The sequence below is a fragment of the Ascidia mentula genome, chromosome 4 (genome assembly GCF_947561715.1).
Source record: "Ascidia mentula chromosome 4, kaAscMent1.1, whole genome shotgun sequence".
NCBI classification, from domain to species: domain Eukaryota; kingdom Metazoa; phylum Chordata; class Ascidiacea; order Phlebobranchia; family Ascidiidae; genus Ascidia; species Ascidia mentula.
The window spans coordinates 15,383,947-15,405,496 of NC_138569.1; the positions used below are offsets into that span (position 1 = coordinate 15,383,947).

At 39.7% G+C, this 21,550-nt stretch overlaps 3 protein-coding genes across 5 annotated transcripts; all 3 read right to left on the bottom strand.

The window, feature by feature from the left end:
• Positions 1-4,555: 4,555 nt before the first annotated feature.
• Positions 4,556-10,601, bottom strand: LOC145897625 (protein unc-93 homolog A-like). 2 transcript variants are annotated; one of them, XM_082985999.1, is made up of 7 exons: positions 10,239-10,601; positions 9,866-10,086; positions 5,857-5,924; positions 5,436-5,796; positions 5,220-5,381; positions 4,925-5,159; positions 4,556-4,863 (listed from the first exon to the last, which is right to left on the bottom strand). In XM_082985999.1, exons 1-7 carry the CDS (start codon positions 10,525-10,527, stop codon positions 4,664-4,666), a joined length of 1,536 nt encoding a protein of 511 aa, XP_082842125.1. In that variant the 5' UTR covers positions 10,528-10,601; the 3' UTR covers positions 4,556-4,663. The 2 variants fall into 2 exon arrangements, with proteins under 2 accessions (XP_082842125.1, XP_082842124.1); XM_082985998.1 differs by having other exon boundaries at positions 4,556-4,875.
• A 1,947-nt stretch (positions 10,602-12,548) lies between these two features.
• On the bottom strand, positions 12,549-16,115 carry LOC145898155 (protein unc-93 homolog A-like). The gene is made up of 7 exons (XM_082986587.1): positions 15,827-16,115; positions 15,457-15,677; positions 13,743-13,810; positions 13,321-13,681; positions 13,105-13,266; positions 12,810-13,044; positions 12,549-12,748 (listed from the first exon to the last, which is right to left on the bottom strand). Exons 1-7 carry the CDS (start codon positions 16,113-16,115, stop codon positions 12,549-12,551), a joined length of 1,536 nt encoding a protein of 511 aa, XP_082842713.1.
• On the bottom strand, positions 15,872-20,373 carry LOC145897626 (protein unc-93 homolog A-like). 2 transcript variants are annotated; one of them, XM_082986002.1, is made up of 9 exons: positions 19,981-20,373; positions 19,608-19,828; positions 18,239-18,306; positions 17,818-18,178; positions 17,603-17,764; positions 17,307-17,541; positions 17,164-17,245; positions 16,546-17,101; positions 15,872-16,143 (listed from the first exon to the last, which is right to left on the bottom strand). In XM_082986002.1, exons 1-8 carry the CDS (start codon positions 20,267-20,269, stop codon positions 17,071-17,073), a joined length of 1,449 nt encoding a protein of 482 aa, XP_082842128.1. In that variant the 5' UTR covers positions 20,270-20,373; the 3' UTR covers positions 15,872-16,143; positions 16,546-17,070. The 2 variants fall into 2 exon arrangements, with proteins under 2 accessions (XP_082842128.1, XP_082842127.1); XM_082986001.1 differs by having other exon boundaries at positions 16,546-17,245.
• Between the last annotated feature and the right edge of the window lie 1,177 nt (positions 20,374-21,550).

The following is a 21,550-nucleotide window of genomic DNA, read 5'->3' on the forward strand; positions in this document are numbered from 1 at the left end:
GCACCAAACAAACAGTTTCCGAACAAAAAAACATTTATTATCTGCAAATAACTTAATAGCCTACGTCACATCCTACTTGATTCGATGCCAAGTTCGCAATGGTTGCACCGTCCTGGTTTGAACTGGGAGTTTCTTGCTTGATTGCGATCAGGTTGACTTCCTCGTTTACGTTAACTTCTTCGGTGCCAGAATCGCTCCAGTTGTAGTTACTAGGGTCTTGCAAGAGACACCCATGAATACCCATCGCAATAACTTGCAGTGATGCGTAACCAAGAAACAGGAAAATTCTTGCCTCCCAACTTTGTATCTGATATTTGCTCAAATCGCTTGAAGTTACATTGTTGATTTCCTCAAAACTACATTGTGATGAACCGCAAGACGACTGGGAGTCTTGTTGCAACGTCGAGGTATTCAATGTTGCTTGAGTAGAATTGCCACTAAGACAAAAGCGTTTTTTAGGATGTTGAAAACAGATGTTGGTAATTTTGTTCTCACCTCCACGAAACCTCTTCATGTGACTGAAATATTTTCAAAATACCATAGGACGCCAGATTTCCAAATACCTACAAATGCCAATAACATATATTGTGGTTGTAAGTATCCATGTTATAAAGTATGGTTAGTGTTTAACAACAAATGTTGTATTAGAGGCTGTATACCCACTATCAAATAATCTGTTTAATAACGATGCTGTTTACAATGATACACATGGGCGCCAGTCAAAAAGTGCAGGGTTGTGGGGGTGAGAGATACTCGGTTTGAAATTAACGGAACTGGGGGCGCACTCCTTTTTACTAAGCGCACATGTGCGGCAACCTAATAAATTAACGCGCCGAGTGAATAAAACCGTAAATTTTTGTAGAGTTGATGATTTCGAAGAAAACGCCAAACCTAATATGCTGCTATACATTATGTGCAAACGTTTCGAACATGACTGCATTCATCATCAGTGCAACCAAGAGAACGCTGGGGCAGGCATGCAACTGAACGGCAAAACATAACCACATGCCAGAGCCACATCACGTGACACCAGCTACAGCTGGATGTCTTGGCAATGACGTCACCATTTTAGATGTATCGACCTGCAGTGAGGACATATATGTTGAAAAGGTAAAGCGGTTTGAATCTTTCATCTATGTTAAGTGATGGTTTGTGGTGTTGGATGTAAAGTGTTTCTCGTATAAGCACAGCATAGCTGACAGTTCCAAACCGCGCTATCAGAGGCTTATCTACGATATTTAAGCGAGGTAACAATTTGTGTTAGTTGAACTCGAGCATTCGTGAGCGTATGGATTGAAGCACGACTTTCAGCTGTACAATATGCTTGTCGTCGAACAAATGTCTTCTTTACTGTCGCAGATATTTCCATGTCTTTGTTCTGTTCAGCAGCCTTTGAACTGAAAATAATAAAAACCAGATCTACTAGTTTTCTTCTAACATTCGTATGCAAAGATTGTGCGCGACTGTGCGTGACTGTGATCGAAACCGCAAAAAAACTTCAACGTAAAATATTCGAGCCTGACTCGCATGAGTGATTTTCTTTTGGTTTATTCCCCGACAACTTTAGTTTATTGGAGGAGATCTCATAACTAGGTGCCTGTATACACTGTACAAAAGCTACATACGCTTTGTTAAAACTCAATGTCCGTATTTAAGTTACTAAAATGCAAAGGTTGGCATACTGCTAACAGTTAGTGACCGCATCTTTTTCAACGGTTACCCATTGCATGTGATGCAATTTATTTTACCCATTGTAATGCACCAGTATTATATATTGCATAATACCAACCTGACGACAAAATAATTTGCTGATATTTGTTGGTTTTCTCAAGTAACTCTTCCCCAAACTACGTTGTCCACCCCTTCTATTGTATCAGGTTCCAAGATAGAGGGCTGCCGGTGCGGGCAAGTTTAGGGGGTTAACCAATGTTAGAAAGAGCCAAGACAACCATTGTTTGCTTGTAAATTGAGGTACTTTATTTTCTTAAGTACCTAAACACAGAAGCTAAAACAACATACAGTAGATCACAAAAAATTATGGTCCTTCATTTTTTGACCACACAGGGAATCGAACCTTGGATACTACTGGCCAGGAATCCCGATCAGGTATTTCTTTGTGACCAAACCGGGGTTTTGACTAATGCTGCCAATCACACGCACAGCATTGTTGAAAAACAGTATCTTTCTATCACCCGTCGGCTAAATAAAGTGGAAGCAAGCATTCGCTTGAGGGCGATGTTGAGTCAAAACGATCTTTTGAATTGTATGTATTTGCAAACGATACAAATCGTAATAAAAACAAGAATATAAATACAAGAATTATTAACTTTAAATTTTCAAATATCTTGGTAGCACGAAAGCCTGATGGTTTGTTTACACTCATATTTTAAACACTTAAGTGGGCACAGCAATCTCTGAAGTCAATTTTTTCTTGAAAATCTTTTCAGCGACAATGTAGCAAAGACCACCAATTAGTAACATGGAAATAAGAACAGAAATCTTCATATACACACACGTGAAACGACTTAACACATACATTAAAACTGACCCGGCGCTTGCTAGAAGACTATAACAGCTGCAGGCTTCACTATTTTCCTTAAAATACTGCACGTACGTAACTGAACAAATTTTTTTTATTAATTTGTTCATGGCATTGAAGATGTGAATACGAACCTGTTAAAACAGTTTGTCGTAGGCCATCAGAAATTCCAAGTGTGAATGCAAGTAGATAGGACACCCATGCTAGGTCTGTGGTAGGATTCCATAACAAACAGAAAACAAGCAACGTTAACTCCAAAGTAAACATGATAAGCACAAAAGTATTTTTGCCAAGTCTTGGCCCGAATCGATTAAAGCAAAGGTTCGTCAGGATTTCCGTTAGACCGAAGACTGACATTACCAGTCCTACCTAAAATTTACAATGACTGCAATGAATTAAAACTCATCATTTCCTCAATAGAATAATTACCTGTACAACGCTTGATATACAGGACACATATGATCTCGAAAGTCACCAAATATAAAGGCAAGGATCATTCCGTGACACATGTTAATTGGGAGAAGCAAAAGTTGTTGCAAATCCGTTAGGTGTCGTAGCGTTGACAACGCACCAAACAAACAGTTTCCGAACTAGAGAAACGTTTATTATCTGCGCATAACTTAATAGCCAAGGTCACAACCTACTTGATTCGATGTCGAGTTCCCAATGGTTGCACCGTCCTGGTTTGAACTGGGACTTTCTTGCTTGATTGCGATCAGGTTAACTTCCTCGTTTACGTTAATTTCTTCGGTGCCAGAATCGCTCCAGTTGTGGTTACTAGGGTCTTGCAAGAGAGTCTTGTTGCAATGTCGAGGTATTCAATGTTGCTTGAGTAGAATTGCCACTAAGACAAAACCGTGTATTTTTGGATGTTAAAGACAGATGTTGGTAATTTTGTTCTCACCTCCACGAAACCTCTTCATGTGACTGAAATATTTTCATAATACCATAGGATGCCAGTTTTCCAAATACCTACAAATGCCAATAACATTTATTGTGGTTGTAAGTATCCATGTTATAAAGTATGGTTAGTGTTTAACAACAAATGTGGTATTAGTGGCTGTATACCAACATCAAATAATCTGTTTCAACCTAATATGTCTCATCCGTGCAGCTGTGACTTAAAATGATCTGTTTGGCTAAATAGCCGACAAAATCACTTTTGTTGGGATTTTTGGCAAAATAAACGGAAACATTCACCAAAAACCCGCATCTCGTTTGCCATAGTTTCCAAATAAGTAGTATTGTTACCAAACACATCAAGTTGTTACAGTGCGGTTACCTCAGTGTAAAACCCCTTGTCGTTGTTAAAATTGTTGCAAAAAGGAAAGTAACGCATTTGCGCAATATGTCATTCATATGATGACTCGCGCAGACTAGGGCGTTTGTGATTCGTTAAGCTAGACCACAAACAACGAAAACTTTATCTAAAAGTAAAAAAAAGGTTTAAAACATTCGGACATACTTAAAAAACTCATGAATGCACTCATGACGTTATTTTATGTAGCCCCAAAAAATTTTCGGCACTCCATTAAGAAGTGACCAAACCTGGCGCCTTTGATAATACATGTACAATTCAATGGAAAATGTATTGTTCAGTTCACTTACTATATTATTTATTCCTTTCAGTAACATTTTTAATGACACAATATTGATGCGACCAGGACAGGTATCTAAGTCAAATCCATATCGATTCGCTGAAATGTAAACCAAGCTTACCAAATGAACGGATTCAATGGAAAAGATAATGGCGGTGAGCTGACATGTGTAATCCTCTTCGCTTTTCGCACAGGTTTCAGATCCTTCCTCACTTGGTGCTTCGTTGCGTCGAACCCTGGATATTCCTGGCCAGGAATCGCGATCAGGTATTTCTTTGTGACCAAACCGGGGTTTTGACCAATGCTGCCAATTACACGCACAGCATTGTTGAAAAACAGTTTCTTTCTGTCACCCGTTGGCTGAATAAAGTGGAAGCAAGCATTCGCTTGAGAGCGATGTTGAGTCAACACGACCTTTTTTATGGTATGTATTTACAAATGATACAAAGTGCAATAAAACCTGATGATTTTCAAAAATTCGACACTCAAATTTTAAACACTTAAGTAGTCACCGCAATTTCTAAAGTCAATTTCTTCTTGAAAATCTTCTTTCAGCGACAATGTAGCAAACACCCCCAATTATTAACATAGCAAGAAGCATTGAAATCTTCATATACACACACATGAAACGACTTAACACATACATTAAAGCTGCCCCGGCGCTTGTTAGAAGACTTAAACAGCTGTAGGCTTCACTCTTTCCCTTAAAATACTGCACGTACGTAACTGAAAAGTAAACTTGATCACTTGTTAACTTGTTCACCGAACTGAAAATGTGAATACGAACCTGTTAAAACAGTATGTCGCAGGCCATCAGGAATTCCAAATGTGAATGCAAGTAGATAGGACACCCATGCTAGGTCTGTGGTAGGATTCCATAACAAACAGAAAACAAGCAACGTAAACTCGAAAGTAAACATGATAAGCACAAAAGCATTTTTTCCAAGTTTTGGCCCGAATCGATTAAAGCAAAAGTTCGACATGATCTCTGCTAGACCGAAGACTGACATTACCAGTCCGACCTAAAATTTGCAATGACTGTAATGAATTAAAACTCATCATTATCAAAAAAGAATAATTACCTGTACAACGCTTGACATACAGGACACATATGATCTTGTAAAATCACCAAATATAAAGGCAAGAATCATTCCATGACAAAGGTTTATCGGGAGAAGCAAAAGTTGTTGCATATCCGTTAGGTGTCGTAGCGTTGACAACGCACCAAACAAACAGTTTCCGAACTAGAGAAACATTTATTATGTGCGCATAACTTAATAGCCAAGGTCACAACCTACTTGATTCGATGTCGAGTTCCCAATGGTTGCACCGTCCTGGTTTGAACTGGGACTTTCTTGCTCGATTGCGATCAGGTTGACTTCGTCGTTTACGTTAATTTCTTCGGTGCCAGAATCGCTCCAGTTGTAGTTACTAGGGTCTTGCAAGAGACACGCATGAGTAACCATCGCAATAACTTGCAGTGATGCGTAACAAAGAAACAGGAAAATTCTTGCCTCCCAACTTTGTATCTGATATTTGTTCAAATCGCTTGAAGTTGCATTGTTGATTTCCTTAAAACTACATTGTGATGAACCGCAAGACGACTGGGAGTCGTGTTGCAACGTCGAGGTATTCAATGTTGCTTGAGTAGAATTGCCACTAAGACAAAAGCGTGTATTTTAGGATGTTGAAAATGGATGTTGGTAATTTTGTTCTCACCTCCACGAAACCTCTTCATGTGACTGAAATATTTTCAAAATGCCATAGGACGCCAGATTTCCAAATACCTACAAATGCCAATGACATTTATTGTGGTTGTAAGTATCCATGTTATAAAGTATGGTGCGTGTTTAACAACAAATGTGGTATTAGTGGCTGTATACCCACTATTAAATAATCTGTTTAATAACGATGCTGTTTACAATCATACACATAGACGCCAGTTAAAAAGTAAGGGGGTGCAGAGGTGAGCCGTATTCGCTTTAAAACTACCTGGGTATGTCTCAACCCTTTTCTCTTAGCGCACATGTGCGGAAACCTAAAAAATTAACGCGCCGAGTGAATAAAATCGAAAGTTTGTTGTAGAGTTGATGATTACAAACAAAAACGCCAAAGCTAATATGCTGCTATACATTATGTGCAAACGTTTCGAACACGACTGCGTCTATCTTCAGTGCAACCAAGAGAACGCAGAGGCAGGCATGCAACTGAACGGCAAAACATAACGACACGCAAGAGCCACATCACGTGACACCAGCTACAGCAGGAAATTTCGGCAATGACGTCACCATTTCAGATGTGTCAAGCTGCAGTGAGGACATATACGGTTTGAAGCTTTTATCTATGTTATGTAATGGTTTGTGGTGTTGGATGCAAAGTGTTTCTCGTATAAGCACAGCATAAATGACAGCTCCCAACCGCGTAACAGAGGCTTGTCTACGATAATTAAACGATGTAACAATTTGTGTTTGTTGAACTCGAACATTCTTGCGCGTATGGACTGAAGCACGACTTTCAGCAGTTCTTCAAACTTACGTAGGGTAACCTCGGCAACTTTTAAAGGAAATATACATGTTTTTACCCTCGTTAGCAACGGTGTCACACAAAAGTACTTTGGTTAGTGAGCTGCAAACAGGGCCACGGTTTCAACCTAATATGTCTCATCCGTGCGGCTATGCAGTGACTTACAATGATCTTTTTGGCTAAATAGCCGACAAAATCACTTTTGTTGGGATTTTTGGCAAAATAAACGGAAACATTCACTGAAAACCGCATCTCGTTTGCCATACTTTCCAAATAAGTAGCATTGTTACCAAACACATCAAGTTGTTACAGTGCGGTTACCTCAGTGTAAAACGCCTTGTCGTTGTTAAACTGGTTGCGAAAAGGAAAGTAACGCTTTGAAGATGAAAGCCAAAGCTAAAATGCTGTTATACATTGGTAATAGTAAACGTTTCGAACACTAACTGCGTTCATCCTCAGTACTACAATGAGTGCATGCAAGAAAGAGGCAGAAGGGAAACAGCAGCAGCAACAACGCGCAACAAGCCAGAGGCATGTCGCGTGACAACAACATGGGAGCACAGCAGCGACGTCATCATTAACGATGTGTCAGGCCGCAGTACGGACCTAGATGTTGAATAGGTAAAGCGGTTTTGAGCTATCATCCACGTTCAGAGCTGGTTTGTGGTGTTGGATGTACAGTGTTTCCAGAATTAGTAATTTAGATTTTATATTACAGGTGTGTAAAACTTTGGACAAATTGAATTTAACCTGATGATCCGAATTTTCCCACAGGTGGTTGCTGACCTCGCTTTCAGCTTTCGTAGAAGGATGATGCTCCTTCATGCGGGTGGCAAGGTTGCGCGTGGTCTCACCAATGTAAGTGGCCCAATATGAGCAGGTGAGTTGGTACACAACATTACAGCGATGGAGAAGCTGTTGCTTGTCTTTAAAGTTGAAGAGTTTGGAGAGGGAAATGGTATCGTGGATCATGCGCAGTTTGATGGGAAGAAAGGTGCGTGTGTTAATGAATTTTCGTAATTCCTGACGTATGTAATAGTTTACAGGGCCAAGGAAGGGCAGTCGAAATACCAAGTACTTGGTTGGTGCTTGAGGAGGGGGGGTCGGTGGGCTCACGTTCACGGTAGTATACCGACAATTCAGGTAACGCCTAATGCAAGTGGAGATGAAATGGGATGGAAAGCCATTGTTAATGAGCATGCGAGAAATATTACAATACTCAGCATGCAATCCTTGGTAAGTGGAGCAGTTCTTGTACGCTCTATGTAAAAGGCAATTGACTAGGTTTCGTTTATAGATGAAAGGCACGAAACTAGACCATTTGGTGTATAGGCCAGTGTGGGTAGGCTTTCTGTAAACGGAAGTGACAGGAGTTTTTTGATTTTTATCTACCAGTATGTCTAGAAATGGCAGAACCCCGTCTTGTTCGAGTTCCTTAGTGAATGAGATGTTACAATGAACACTGTTGATGATGGAAAAGAACCCATCCATTGACTGCAGATCAGGGAAAACCAAGAAAAGGTCATCCACATATCTGAGAATCACCTTGTAGACAAAGCCCTGCAAAAGGCTAGTTTAGCCCAACAACCACTGGCCCTGTTCAGATATGTGGATGACCTTTTCTTGGTTTTCCCTAATCTGCAGTCAATGGATGGGTTCTTTTCCATCATCAACAGTGTTCATTGTAATATCTCATTCACTAAGGAACTCGAACAAGACGGGGTTCTGCCATTTCTAGACATACTGGTAGATAAAAATCAAAAAACTCCTGTCACTTCCGTTTACAGAGAGCCTACCCACACTGGCCTATACACCAAATGGTCTAGTTTCGTGCCTTTCATCTATAAACGAAACCTAGTCAATTGCCTTTTACATAGAGCGTACAAGATCTGCTCCACTTACCAAGGATTGCATGCTGAGTATTGTAATATTTCTCGCATGCTCATTAACAATGGCTTTCCATCCCATTTCATCTCCACTTGCATTAGGCGTTACCTCAATTGTCGGTATACTACCGTGAACGTGAGCCCACCGACCCCCCCTCCTCAAGCACCAACCAAGTACTTGGTATTTCGACTGCCCTTCCTTGGCCCTGTAAACTATTACATACGTCAGGAATTACGAAAATTCATTAACACACGCAGCTTTCTTCCCATCAAACTGCGCATGATCCACGATACCATTTCCCTCTCCAAACTCTTCAACTTTAAAGACAAGCAACAGCTTCTCCATCGCTGTAATGTTGTGTACCAACTCACCTGCTCCTGTGGGGCCACTTACATTGGTGAGACCACGCGCAACCTTGCCACCCGCATGAAGGAGCATCATCCTTCTACGAAAGCTGAAAGCGAGGTCAGCAACCACCTGTGGGAAAATTCGGATCATAGGTTAAATTCAATTTGCCCAAAGTTTTACACACATGTAATATAAAATCTAAATTGCTAATTCTGGAAACACTGTACATCCAACACCACAAACCAGCTCTGAACGTGGATGATAGCTCAAAACCGCTTTACCTATTCAACATCTAGGTCTGTACTGCGGCCTGACACATCGTTAATGATGACGTCGCTGCTGTGCTCCCATGTTGTTGTCACGCGACATGCCTCTGGCTTGTTGCGCGTTGTTGCTGCTGCTGTTTCCCTTCTGCCTGCTCAGTCCTTTATTACCCCGACGCTTTTCTTGCATGCACTCATTGTAGTGCTGATGATGAACGCAGTTAGTGTTCGAAACGTTTACTATTACCAATGTATAACAGCATTTTAGCTTTGGCTTTCATCTATAAAATTATTAACACCAAATATTTTGCACGAAAGTAACGCATTTGCGTAATATGTCATTCATATGATGACCCGCGCAGATTAGGGCGTTTATGATTCGTTAAGCTAGACCACAAACAACCAAAAATTAATCTGAATATGAAAAATGGTTCAAAACATTCGGACCTGCTTGAAATACTCATGAATACACCCATGGCGTTATTTTATGTAGCCTCATATAAATTTTCGGCACCCCATCAAGAAGTGACCAAACCTGGTGCATTTGATCATACATGTACAATTCAATGGGAAAATGTATTGTTCAGTCCACTCACTATATTATTTATTCTTTTCAGTAACATTTTTAACGACACAATATTGATACGACCAGGACAGGTATCTAAGTCAAATCCACATGGATTCGCTGAAATGTAAACCAAGCTTACCAAATGAACAGATTCGATTGAAAAGATAATGGCGGTGAGCTGACATGTGTAATCCTCTTCGCTTTTCACACAGGTTTCAGATCCTTCCTCACTTGGTGCTTCGTTGCGTGCGACAAAAGCGTATTGTTTACCGAAGTGACCAATGAACAAGGGGAAACTGGACCACGTGACAGCTTGGGCGATTCCAAGTAATATCGAAGCGGGGACAAGGGTTTGATAACCTGTTGTGAAGGTAAAACAACACAGTTTGTTGTCCGAAAAGGTAGAAAGAATCATAACGCATTTCAAACAAATAAATACAGCGTTGTGTATTAAAACGTTGATTTAAATGATCTACCTAACGTTAAACATCGTAAAGCTTTACAACTCTTACCAGGGTAAATGTTTGCAAATGTGTAAACCAGAAAGAAAATATCTCCAATCACAATGCACTTTTTTGGACCAATTGCATTTAACATGGGCGATGTAAAAAATAGGTTCCATACAAGTGTTGTGGATTTAGCTACAGCCAAAGTGGTGGTTCCAAGTTCGGCCACAATGTTAATAGACGACTGTAGACTAAGTACACCGGCAAAGCCAGAAAACATCAATGCAGCAGTTATACCAAGGCAATATGCTTGTCGTCGAACAAATGTCTTCTTTGCTGTCGCAGATATTTCCATGTCTTTGTGCTGTTCGACAGCCTTTGAACTGAAAACAATATAAAACAGAACTACTGGTTTTCTTCTAACATTCGTTTGCGAAGACTGGGCGCAACTGTGCGTGACTGTGACCGAGACCTTGAAAAAAACACCACGAAAAAAATTTTGGGCATGACTCGCATGAGTGATTTTCTTTCACTTTGTGGTCCGACAACTTTAGTTTATTGGAGAAGGTCTCATAACTAGGTGCCTATGTACACTGTACAAAAGCCACACACGCTTGGTTAAAACTCAATGTACGTATTTGAGTTACTAAAATGCAAAGGTTGGCATAATGCTGACAGTCAGTGACCGCACCTTTTTCAAGGAATACCTATTTCATAGGATCAGAAAATCTCAGCCGTGTTCAATTTAGGCGATTTCTGTCTTTATTCAACGGGGCTTCGCCTTCTACTGACAATCCATGTCCAGTCCGGATTAAGCAAAGTATATACATTCAGAATATCAGTGTGGTTTTTGTTTTACTTTACATTACCAAACGACCATACAAATGGACTGAATGTGCAAAACGTGGTTATGAGTTCAAATATTTTATTAATATGTTTTTTATGTTAGAAGTAAACCCAAAATTTAGCTAGTAGTGCTGTCAACTTAGTTTCGTTTTAGGGAACCCAACACACCGGGGTTTGAACCCAGGACGTCCAGGGCACGAATCACGATCAGAGTGCCAACCACCCGCACAGTATTGTTAAAAAAACAGTCTCTTTGTATCACCCGTTGGCTGAATAAAGTGGAAGCAAGCATTCGCTTGAGGGCGATGTTGAGTCTACACGACCTTTTTTATCGTATGTATTTGCCAACGATAGAAAGTGTAATAAAAGCCTGATGGTTTGCACAAGTTCGGCACTCATATTTCAAACACTAAAGTAGTCACCGCAATCTTTTAAGTTAATTTCTTCTTGAAAATCTTATTTCAGCGACAATGTAGCAAACACCCCCAATTACTACCATAGCAAGAAGCATACAAATCTTCATATACACACACATGAAACGACTTAACACATACATTAAAGCAGACCAGGTGCTTGTAAGAAGACTTAAACAGCTGTAGGCTTCACTCTTTCCCTTAAAATACTGCACGTACGTAACTCAAAAATAATCCTGATCACTTGTTACCTTGTTCTTGGAACTGAAAATGTGAATACGAACCTGTTAAAACAGTATGTCGCAGGCCATCAGAAATTCCAAGTGTGAATGCAAGTAGATAGGACACCCATGCTAGGTCTGTGATAGGATTCCATAACAAACAGAAAACAAGCAACGTAAACTCGAAAGTAAACATGACAACCACAAAAGTATTTTTTCCAAGTTTTGGCCCGAATCGATTAAAGCAAAAGTTCGACATGATCTCTGCTATACCGAAGACTGACATTACCAGTCCTACCTAAAATTTGCAATGACTGTAATGAATTAAAACTCATCATTATCAAAAAAGAATAATTACCTGTACAACGCTTGACATACAGGACACATATGATCTTGTAAAATCACCAAATATAAAGGCAAGAATCATTCCGTGACACAGGTTAATCGGGAAAATCAAAAGTTGTTGCAAATCCGTTAGGTGTCGTAGCGTTGACAACGCACCAAACAAACAGCTTTCGAACTAGAGAAACATTTATTTTGTGCGCATAACTTAATAGCCAATGTCACAACCTACTTCATTCGATGTCAAGTTCCCTATGGTTGAATCGTCCTGGTTTGAACTTGGACTTTTTTGCCTGATTGCGATCAGATTGACTTCGTCGTTTACGTTAATTTCTTCGGTGCCAGAATCGGTCCAGTTGTAGTTACTATAGGGTCTTGCAAGAGACACGCATGAGTAACCATCGCAATAACTTGCAGTGACGCGATGTTGAGTCAACACGATCTTTTTTATCGTATGTATTTACAAATGATGCTATGTGCAATAAAATCTGATGGTTTTCAATAATTCAACACTCATATTTCAAACACTTAAGTAGTCACTGCAATCTCTGAAGTCAATTTCTTCTTGAAAATCTTATTTCAGCGACAATGTAGCAAACACCCCCAATTATTAACATAGCAAGAAGCATTGAAATTTTTATATACACACACATGAAACGATCTAACACAAACATTAAAGCTGATCCGGCGCTTGTTAGAAGACTGAAACAGCTGTAGGCTTCACTCTTTCCCTTAAAATACTGCACGTATGTAACTGAAAAGTAAGCTTGATCACTTGTTAACTTGTTCATGGAACTGAAAATGTGAATACGTACCTGTTAAAACTGTATGTTGCAGGCCATCAGGAATTCCAAATGTGAATGCAAGTAGATAGGACACCCATGCTAGGTCTGTGGTAGGATTCCATAACAAACAGAAAACAAGCAACGTAAACTCGAAAGTAAACATGATAAGCACAAAAGTATTTTTTCCAAGTCTTGGCCCGAATCGATTAAAGCAAAAGTTCATCATGATCTCCGCTAGACCGAAGACTGACATTACCAGTCCTACCTAAAATTTACAATGACTGTAAAGAATTAAAACTCATCATTTCCTAATCAGATTAATTACATGTACAACGCTTGATATACAGGACACATATGATCTCGTGAAATCACCAAATATAAAGGCAAGGACCATTCCGTGACACAGGTTAATCGGGAGAAGCAAAAGTTGTTGCAAATCCGTCAGGTGTCGTAGCGTTGACAACGAACCAAACAAACAGTTTCCGGACTAGAAAAACATTTATTATCTGCGCATAACTTAATAGCCAAGGTCACAACCTACTTGATTCGATGTCGAGTTCCCAATGCTTACACCGTCCTGGTTTGAACTGGGAGTTTCTTGCTTGATTGCGATCAGGTTGACTTCCTCGTTTACGTTAACTTCTTCGGTGCCAGAATCGCTCCAGTTGTAGTTACTAGGGTCTTGCAAGAGACACGCATGAGTAACCATCGCAATAACTTGCAGTGATGCGTAACTAAGAAACAGGAAAATTCTTGCCTCCCAACTTTGTATCTGATATTTGTTTAAATCGCTTGAAGTTGCATTGTTGATTTCCTCAAAACTACATTGTGATGAACCGCAAGACGACTGGGAGTCTTGTTGCAACGTCGAGGTGTTCAATGTTGCTTGAGTAGAATTGCCACTAAGACAAAAGCATGTATTTTAGGATGTTGAAAAATGGATGTTGGTAATTTTGTTCTCACCTCCAGGAAACCTCTTCATGTGACTGAAATATTTTTAAAATGCCATAGGACGCCAGATTTCCAAATACCTACAAATGCCAATGACATTTATTGTGGTTGTAAGTATCCATGTCATAAAGTATGGTGCGTGTTTAACAACAAATGTGGTATTAGTGGCTGTATACCCACTATCAAATAATCTGTTTAATAACGATGCTGTTTACAATCATACACATAGACACCAGCTAAAAAGTAAGTGGGTGCAGAGGTGAGCCGTATTCGCTTTAAAACTACCTCGGGGTGCCGCACCCCTTTTTACTAAGCGCACATGTGCGGAAACCTAAAAAATTAACGTGCCGAGTGAATAAAATCGAAAATTTGTTGTAGAGTTGAAGATTTCAAACAAAAACGCCAAACCTAATGTGCTGCTATACATTATGTGCAAACGTTTCGAAAACGACTGCGTCTATCTTCAGTGCAACCAAGAGAACGCAGAGGCAGGCATGCAACTGAACGGCAAAACATAACCACAAGCCAGAGCCACATCACGTGACACCAGCTACAGCTGGATGTCTCGGCAATGACGTCAACATTTCAGATGCGTCAAGCTGCAGTGAGGCCATATACGGTTTGAAGCTTTCATCTATGCTATGTGATGGTTTGTGGTGTTGGATCTAAAGTGTTTCTCGTATAAGCACAGTGCAGATGACAGTTCCAAACCGCGTTATCCGAGGCTTATCTACGATAATTAAACGACGTAACAATTTGTGTTTGTTGCACTCAAGCACTCGTGAGCGTATGGACTGAAGCACGACTTTCAGCAGTTCTTCAAACTTACGTAGGGTAACTTCGGCAACTTTTAAAGGAAATATACATGTTTTTACCCTCGTTAGCAACGGTGTCACACAAAAGTACTTGAGTGAGTGAGCTGCAAACAGGGCCACTGTTTCAACCTAATGTGTCTCAACCGTGAGCGGCTATGCAGTGACTTACAATGATCTTTTTGGCTAAATAGCCGACAAAACATACTTTTGTTGGGATTTTTGGCAAAATAAACGGAAACATACACCGAAAAACCGCATCGCGTTTGCCATAGTTTCCAAATAAGTAGCATTGTTACCAAACACATCAAGTTGTTACAGTGCGGTTACCTCAGTGTAAAACCCCTTGTCTTTGTTAAACTGGTTGCAAAAAGGAAAGTAACGCATTTGCGCAATATGTCATTCATATGATGACCCGCGCAGATTAGGGTGTTTATGATTCGTTAAGCTAGACCACAAACAACCAAAAATTAATCTGAATATGAAAAATGGTTCAAAACATTCGGACCTGCTTGAAAAACTCATGAATACACCCATGACGTTATTTTATGTAGCCTCATAAAAAAATTCGGCAAGTGACAAAACCTGGCGCCTTCGATCATACATGTACAATTCAATGGAAAATTGTATTGTTCAGTCCACTTACTATATTATTTATTCTTTTCAGTGACATTTTTGATGACACAATACTGATGCGACCAGGATAGGCATTTAAGTCAAATCCGTATCGATTCGCTGAAATGTAAACCAAGCTTACCAAATGAACAGATTCAATGGAAAATTGTATTGTTCAGTCCACTTACTATATTATTTATTCTTTTCAGTGACATTTTTGATGACACAATACTGATGCGACCAGGATAGGCATTTAAGTCAAATCCGTATCGATTCGCTGAAATGTAAACCAAGCTTACCAAATGAACAGATTCAATGGAAAAGATAATGGCGGTGAGCTGACATGTGTAATCCTCTTCGCTTTTCACACAGGTTTCAGATCCTTCCTCACTTGGTGCTTCGTTGCGTGCGACAAAAGCGTATTGTTTACCGAAGTGACCAATGAACAAGGGGAAACCGGACCACGTGACAGCTTGGGCGATTCCAAGTAATATCGAAGCGGGAACAAGGGTTTGATAACCTGTTATAAAGGTAAAACAGCACAGTTTGTTATTCGGAATTGTAGAAAGAATCACAACGCATTTCAAAGAAACAAATACGTCGTTGTCAAAACGTTGATTTAAATGATCTACCTAACGTTAAACATCGCAAAACCTTCTGAAATCTTACCAGGGTAAATGTTTGCAAATGTGTAAACCAGGAAGAAAATATCTCCAATCACAATGCACTTTTTTGGACCAATTGCATTTAACATGGGAGATGTAAAAAATAGGTTCCATACAAGTGTTGCAGAGTGAGCTACAGCCAAAGTGGTGGTTCCAAGTTCGGCCACAATGTTAATAGACGACTGTAGACTAAGTACACCGCCAAAGGCAGAAAACATCAACGCAGCAGTTATTCCAAGGCAATATGCTTGTCGTCGAACAAATGTCTTCTTTACTGTCGCAGATATTTCCATGTCTTTGTTCTGTTCAGCAGCCTTTGAACTGAAAATAATAAAAACCAGATCTACTAGTTTTCTTCTAACATCCGTATGCAAAGATTGTGCGCGACTGTGCGCGACTGTGCGTGACTGTGATCGAAACCGCAAAAAAACTTCAACGTAAAATATTCGAGCCTGACTCGCATGAGTGATTTTCTTTTGGTTTATTCCCCGACAACTTTAGTTTATTGGAGGAGATCTCATAACTAGGTGCCTGTATACACTGTACAAAAGCTACATACGCTTTGTTAAAACTCAATGTCCGTATTTAAGTTACTAAAATGCAAAGGTTGGCATACTGCTAACAGTTAGTGACCGCACCTTTTTCAACGGTTACCCATTGCATGTGATGCAATTTATTTTACCCATTGTAATGCACCAGTATTATATATTGCATAATACCAACCTGACGACAAAATAATTTGCTGATATTTGTTGGTTTTCTCAAGTAACTCTTCCCCAAACTACGTTGTCCACCCCTTCTATTGTATCAGGTTCCAAGATAGAGGGCTGCCGGTGCGGGCAAGTTTAGGGGGTTAACCAATGTTAGAAAGAGCCAAGACAACCATTGTTTGCTTTTAAATTGAGGTACTTTATTTTCTTAAGTACCTAAACACAGAAGCTAAAACAACATACAGTAGATCACAAAAAATTATGGTCCTTCATTTTTTGACCACACAGGGAATCGAAACTTGGGTATTACTGGCCAGGAATCCCGATCAGATATTTCTTTGTGGCCGAACCGGGGTTTTGACTAATGCTGCGAATCACACGCACAGCATTGTTAAAAAAACAGTATCTTTCTATCACCCGTCGGCTGAATAAAGTGGAAGCAAGCATTCGCTTGAGGGCGATGTTGAGTCAAAACGATCTTTTAAATTGTATGTATTTGCAAATGATGCAATGTCAATTTCCTCTTGAAAATCTTCTTTCAGCGACAATGTAGCAAACACCACCAATTACTAACATAGCAAGAAGCATAGAAATCTTCATATACACACACATGAAACGACTTAATACATACATTAAAGCTGATCCGGTGCTTGTTAGAAGACTTAAACAGCTGTAGGCTTCACTCTTTCCCTTAAAATACTGCACGTACGTAACTGAAAAGTAAATTTGATCACTTGTTAACTTGTTCTTGGAACTAAAAATGTGAATACGAACCCATTAAAATAGTTTGTCGCAGGCCATCAGGAATTCCAAATGTGAATGCAAGTAGATAGGACACCCATGCTAGGTCTGTGGTAGGATTCCATAACAAACAGAAAACAAGCAACGTAAACTCGAAAGTAAACAAGATAACCACAAAAGCATTTTTTCCAAGTCTTGGCCCGAATCGATTAAAGAAAAAATTCATCATGATCTCCGCCAGACCGAAGACTGACATTACCAGTCCTACCTAAAAATTTACAACAACTGTAATGGATTAAAACTCATTATTTCCTAAACAGAATAATTACCTGTACAACGCTTGATATACAGGACACATATGATCTCGTAAAGTCACCAAATATAAAGGAAAGGATCATTCCGTGATACAGGTTAATTGGGAGAATTAAAAGTTGTTGCATATTCGTTAGGTGTCGTAGCGTTGACAACGCACCAAACAAACAGTTTCCGAACTAAAAAACATTTATTATCTGCGCATAACTTAATAGCCAAGGTCACAACCTACTTGATTCGATGCCATGTTCCCAATGGTTGCACCGTCCTGGTTGGTACTGAGACTCTCTTGCTTGATTGCGATCAGGTTGACTTCCTCGTTTTCGTTAATTTCTTCGGTGCCAGAATCGCTCCAGTTGTAGTTACTAGGGTCTTGCAAGAGACACGCATGAGTAACCATCGCAATAACTTGCAGTGATGCGTAACCAAGAAACAGCAAAATTCGTGCCTCCCAACTTTGTATCTGATATTTGTTCAAATCGCTTGGAGTTGCATTGTTAATTTCTTTAAAACTACATTGTGATGAACCGCAAGACAACTGGGAGTCTTGTTGCAACGTCGAGGTATTCAATGTTGCTTGAGTAGAATTGGCACTACAACAAAAGCGTGTATTTTAGGATGTTGAAAACGGATGTTGGTAATTTTGTTCTTACCTCCACGAAACCTCTTCATGAGATTGAAATATTTTCAAAATACCATAGGATGCCAGATTTCCAAATACCTACAAATGCCAATAATATTTATTGTGGTTGTAAGTATCCATGTTATAAAGTATGGTTAGTGTTTAACAACAAATGTTGTATTAGTGGCTGTATGCCCACTATCAAATAATCTGTTCAATAACGATGCTGTTTACAATCATACACATGGGCGCCAGTCAAAAAGTGCAGGGGTGTGGGGGTGAGAGATACTCGGTTTAAAATTAACGGGGGTTGTCGCACTCCTTTTTACTAAGCGCACATGTGCGGAAACCTAATAAATTAACGCGCCGAGTGAATAAAACCGAAAATTTATGGTAGAGTTGATGATATAAACAAAAACACCAAAGCTAATATGCTGCTATACATATGTGCAAACGTTTCTAACATGACTGCATCCATCATCAGTGCAACCAAGAGAACGCTGGGTTAGGCATGCAACTGAACGGCAAGACACAACCACACGCCAGAGCAACATCACGTGACAGCAGCTACAGCTGGATGTCTCGGTAATGACGTCACCATTTTAGATGTATCGACCTGCAGTGAGGAACTATATGTTGAAAAGGTAAAGCGGTTTGAAGCTTTCATCTATGTTAAGTGATGGTTTGTGGTGTTGGATGTAAAGTGTTTCTCGTATAAGCACAGCATAGATGACAGTTCCAAATCGCATTATCAGAGGCTTATCTACGATATTTAAGCGACGTATAACAATTTGTGTTAGTTGAACTCGAGCATTCGTGAGCGTATGGATTGAAGCACGACTTTCAAACGTTCGTCAAACTTACGTAGGGTAACTTCGGCAACTTTTTGAGAAAATATACATGTTTTTACCCTCGTTAGCAACGGTGTCACACAAGAGTACTTAAGTGAATGAGCTGCAAACAGGGCCACAGTTTCGACCTAATATGTCTCATCCGTGCTATGCTGTATTTTTTGGCCAATTTAACGGAAACATTTACCGAAAACCCGCATTGCGTTTGCCATAGTTTCCAAATAAGTAGAATGTTACCAAACACATTAAGTTCTTGCAGTGCGGTTCGTTAAGCTAGACCACAAACAACCGAAAATTTATATGAAAGTAAAAAAATGGTTAAAAACATTCGGACCTACTTCATAAAAATGTTCGGCACTCCATTTAGAAGTGACCAAACCTGGCGCCTTCGATCATACATGTACAATTCAATGGAAAATGTATTGTTCAGTCCACTCACTATATTATCTATTCTTTTTAGTAACATTTTTATGACACAATATTGATGCGACCAGGACAGGTATCTAAGTCAAATCCATATCGATTTGCTGTAATGTAAACCAAGCTTACCAAATAAACAGATTCAATGGAAAAGATAATGGCGGTGAGCTGACATGTGTAATCCTCTTCGCTTTTCGCACAGGTTTCAGATCCTTCCTCACTTGGTGCTTCGTTGCGTGCGACAAAAGCGTATTGTTTGCCGAAGTGACCAATGAACAAGGGGAAACTGGACCACGTGACAGCTTGGGCAATTCCAAGTAATATCGAAGCGGGGACAAGAGTTTGATAACCTGTTATGAAAGTAGAACAACACAGTTTGTTATTCGAGACTGTAGAAAGAATCATAACGCATGTCAAACAAATAAATACGGCGTTGTGTATCAAAACGTATATTTAATGATCTACCTAACGTTAAACATCACAAAACCTTCGGAAATCTTACCAGGGTAAATGTTTGCAAATGTGTAAACCAGATAGAAAATATCTCCAATCATAATGCACTTTTTTGGACCAATTGCATTTAACATGGGAGATGTAAAAAATAGGTTCCATACAAGTGTTGCAGAGTAAGCTACAGCCAAAGTGGTGGTTCCAAGTTCGGCCACAATGTTAATAGACGACTGTAGACTAAGTACACCGCCAAAGGCAGAAAACGTCAACGCAGCAGTTATACCAAGGCAATATGCTTGTCGTCGAACAAATGTCTTTTTTGCTGTCGCAGATATTTCCATGTCTTTGTGCTGTTCGACAGCCTTAGAATTGAAAACAATACAAACGAGAACTACTAGTTTTCTCCTAACATTCGTGTGCGAAGACTATGCGCGACTGTGCGCGACTGTGCGTGACTGTGACCGAGACCTTGAAAAAACACCACGTGAAATATTCGAGCCTGACTCGCATGACTGATTTTCTTTCACTTTGTGGTCCGACAACTTTGGTTCATTGGAGAAGGTCTCATAACCAGGTGCCTATATACACTGTACAAAAGCCACACACGCTTAGCTAAAACTCAATGTCCGCATGTAAGTTACTAAAATACAAAGGTTGGCATTCTGCTGACAGTTAGTAAGAATATCACATTTTCCAAGGGTTACCCATTGTTATGCAATATATTTTACCCATTGTAATGCACCAGTATTTTTTATTGCATAAGACCAACTTAATCCGGATTCAGTTCGCCATATTCGCTCGAAATTGAATTTTTCTTGACAAAAGCTTCGGATAAGCCAGAATATTGAATGCAGATCATCGACAACTCTGGACAAGATGTTGTTCTTTTGTTTATTTTGTGATCGGAATTAGATTATTTTCCTTCAACCATGCCTCCGCACACCAAACCAGCACGTGCCAGTTGCCATCAGTTGCAAGTTATTCATAATAGTGACATTCTTACTTAAAAGCCATCTGCTCACATATAAAAACGCAAATGGCAAACATAACCCCAAACCATTCATTTTGTTTGACCCAATCGGCTCGGAGTGGGCTAATAGTGATTTAAATCTTCAGGTTAGAAAGTGTTAACCGTGTTCAGTTTAGGCGATTTGTACCTTAATTTTACTGACAAACCACGTCCTGTCCGGATTAAGCGAAGTACATGCATTCACAACATGAGTGTACTTTTTGTTATACTTCACAATACCAAACGACCATACAATGGACTGCATGTGCAAAATATTTCATGAATTTGTGTAAATCCAGAGCGGGGATGAGCAATCTTTTGTTTTGCAAGCCAAAAATTATCAACAGTTTTGCTGCAAATGGACCAGGTGAGTAAAAGTGGTCAAGGATTGTTGACACTACAGTTTGAACAGACCTATTCACATTAATTGACGTTTAAACGTGGCAACTAAAATGCAATAATAATGTCCAACAAATATACATTCAACTACAGTATGAAAAATTTTTACTGTTTGACTTTCACTAATTTGTAACAACCATAATATGCTTGTGTTTGCCTGTGTTAGAACCAGATTGACTAACTAGGCTGAATTGCGTGCAACAAACAATTTGAC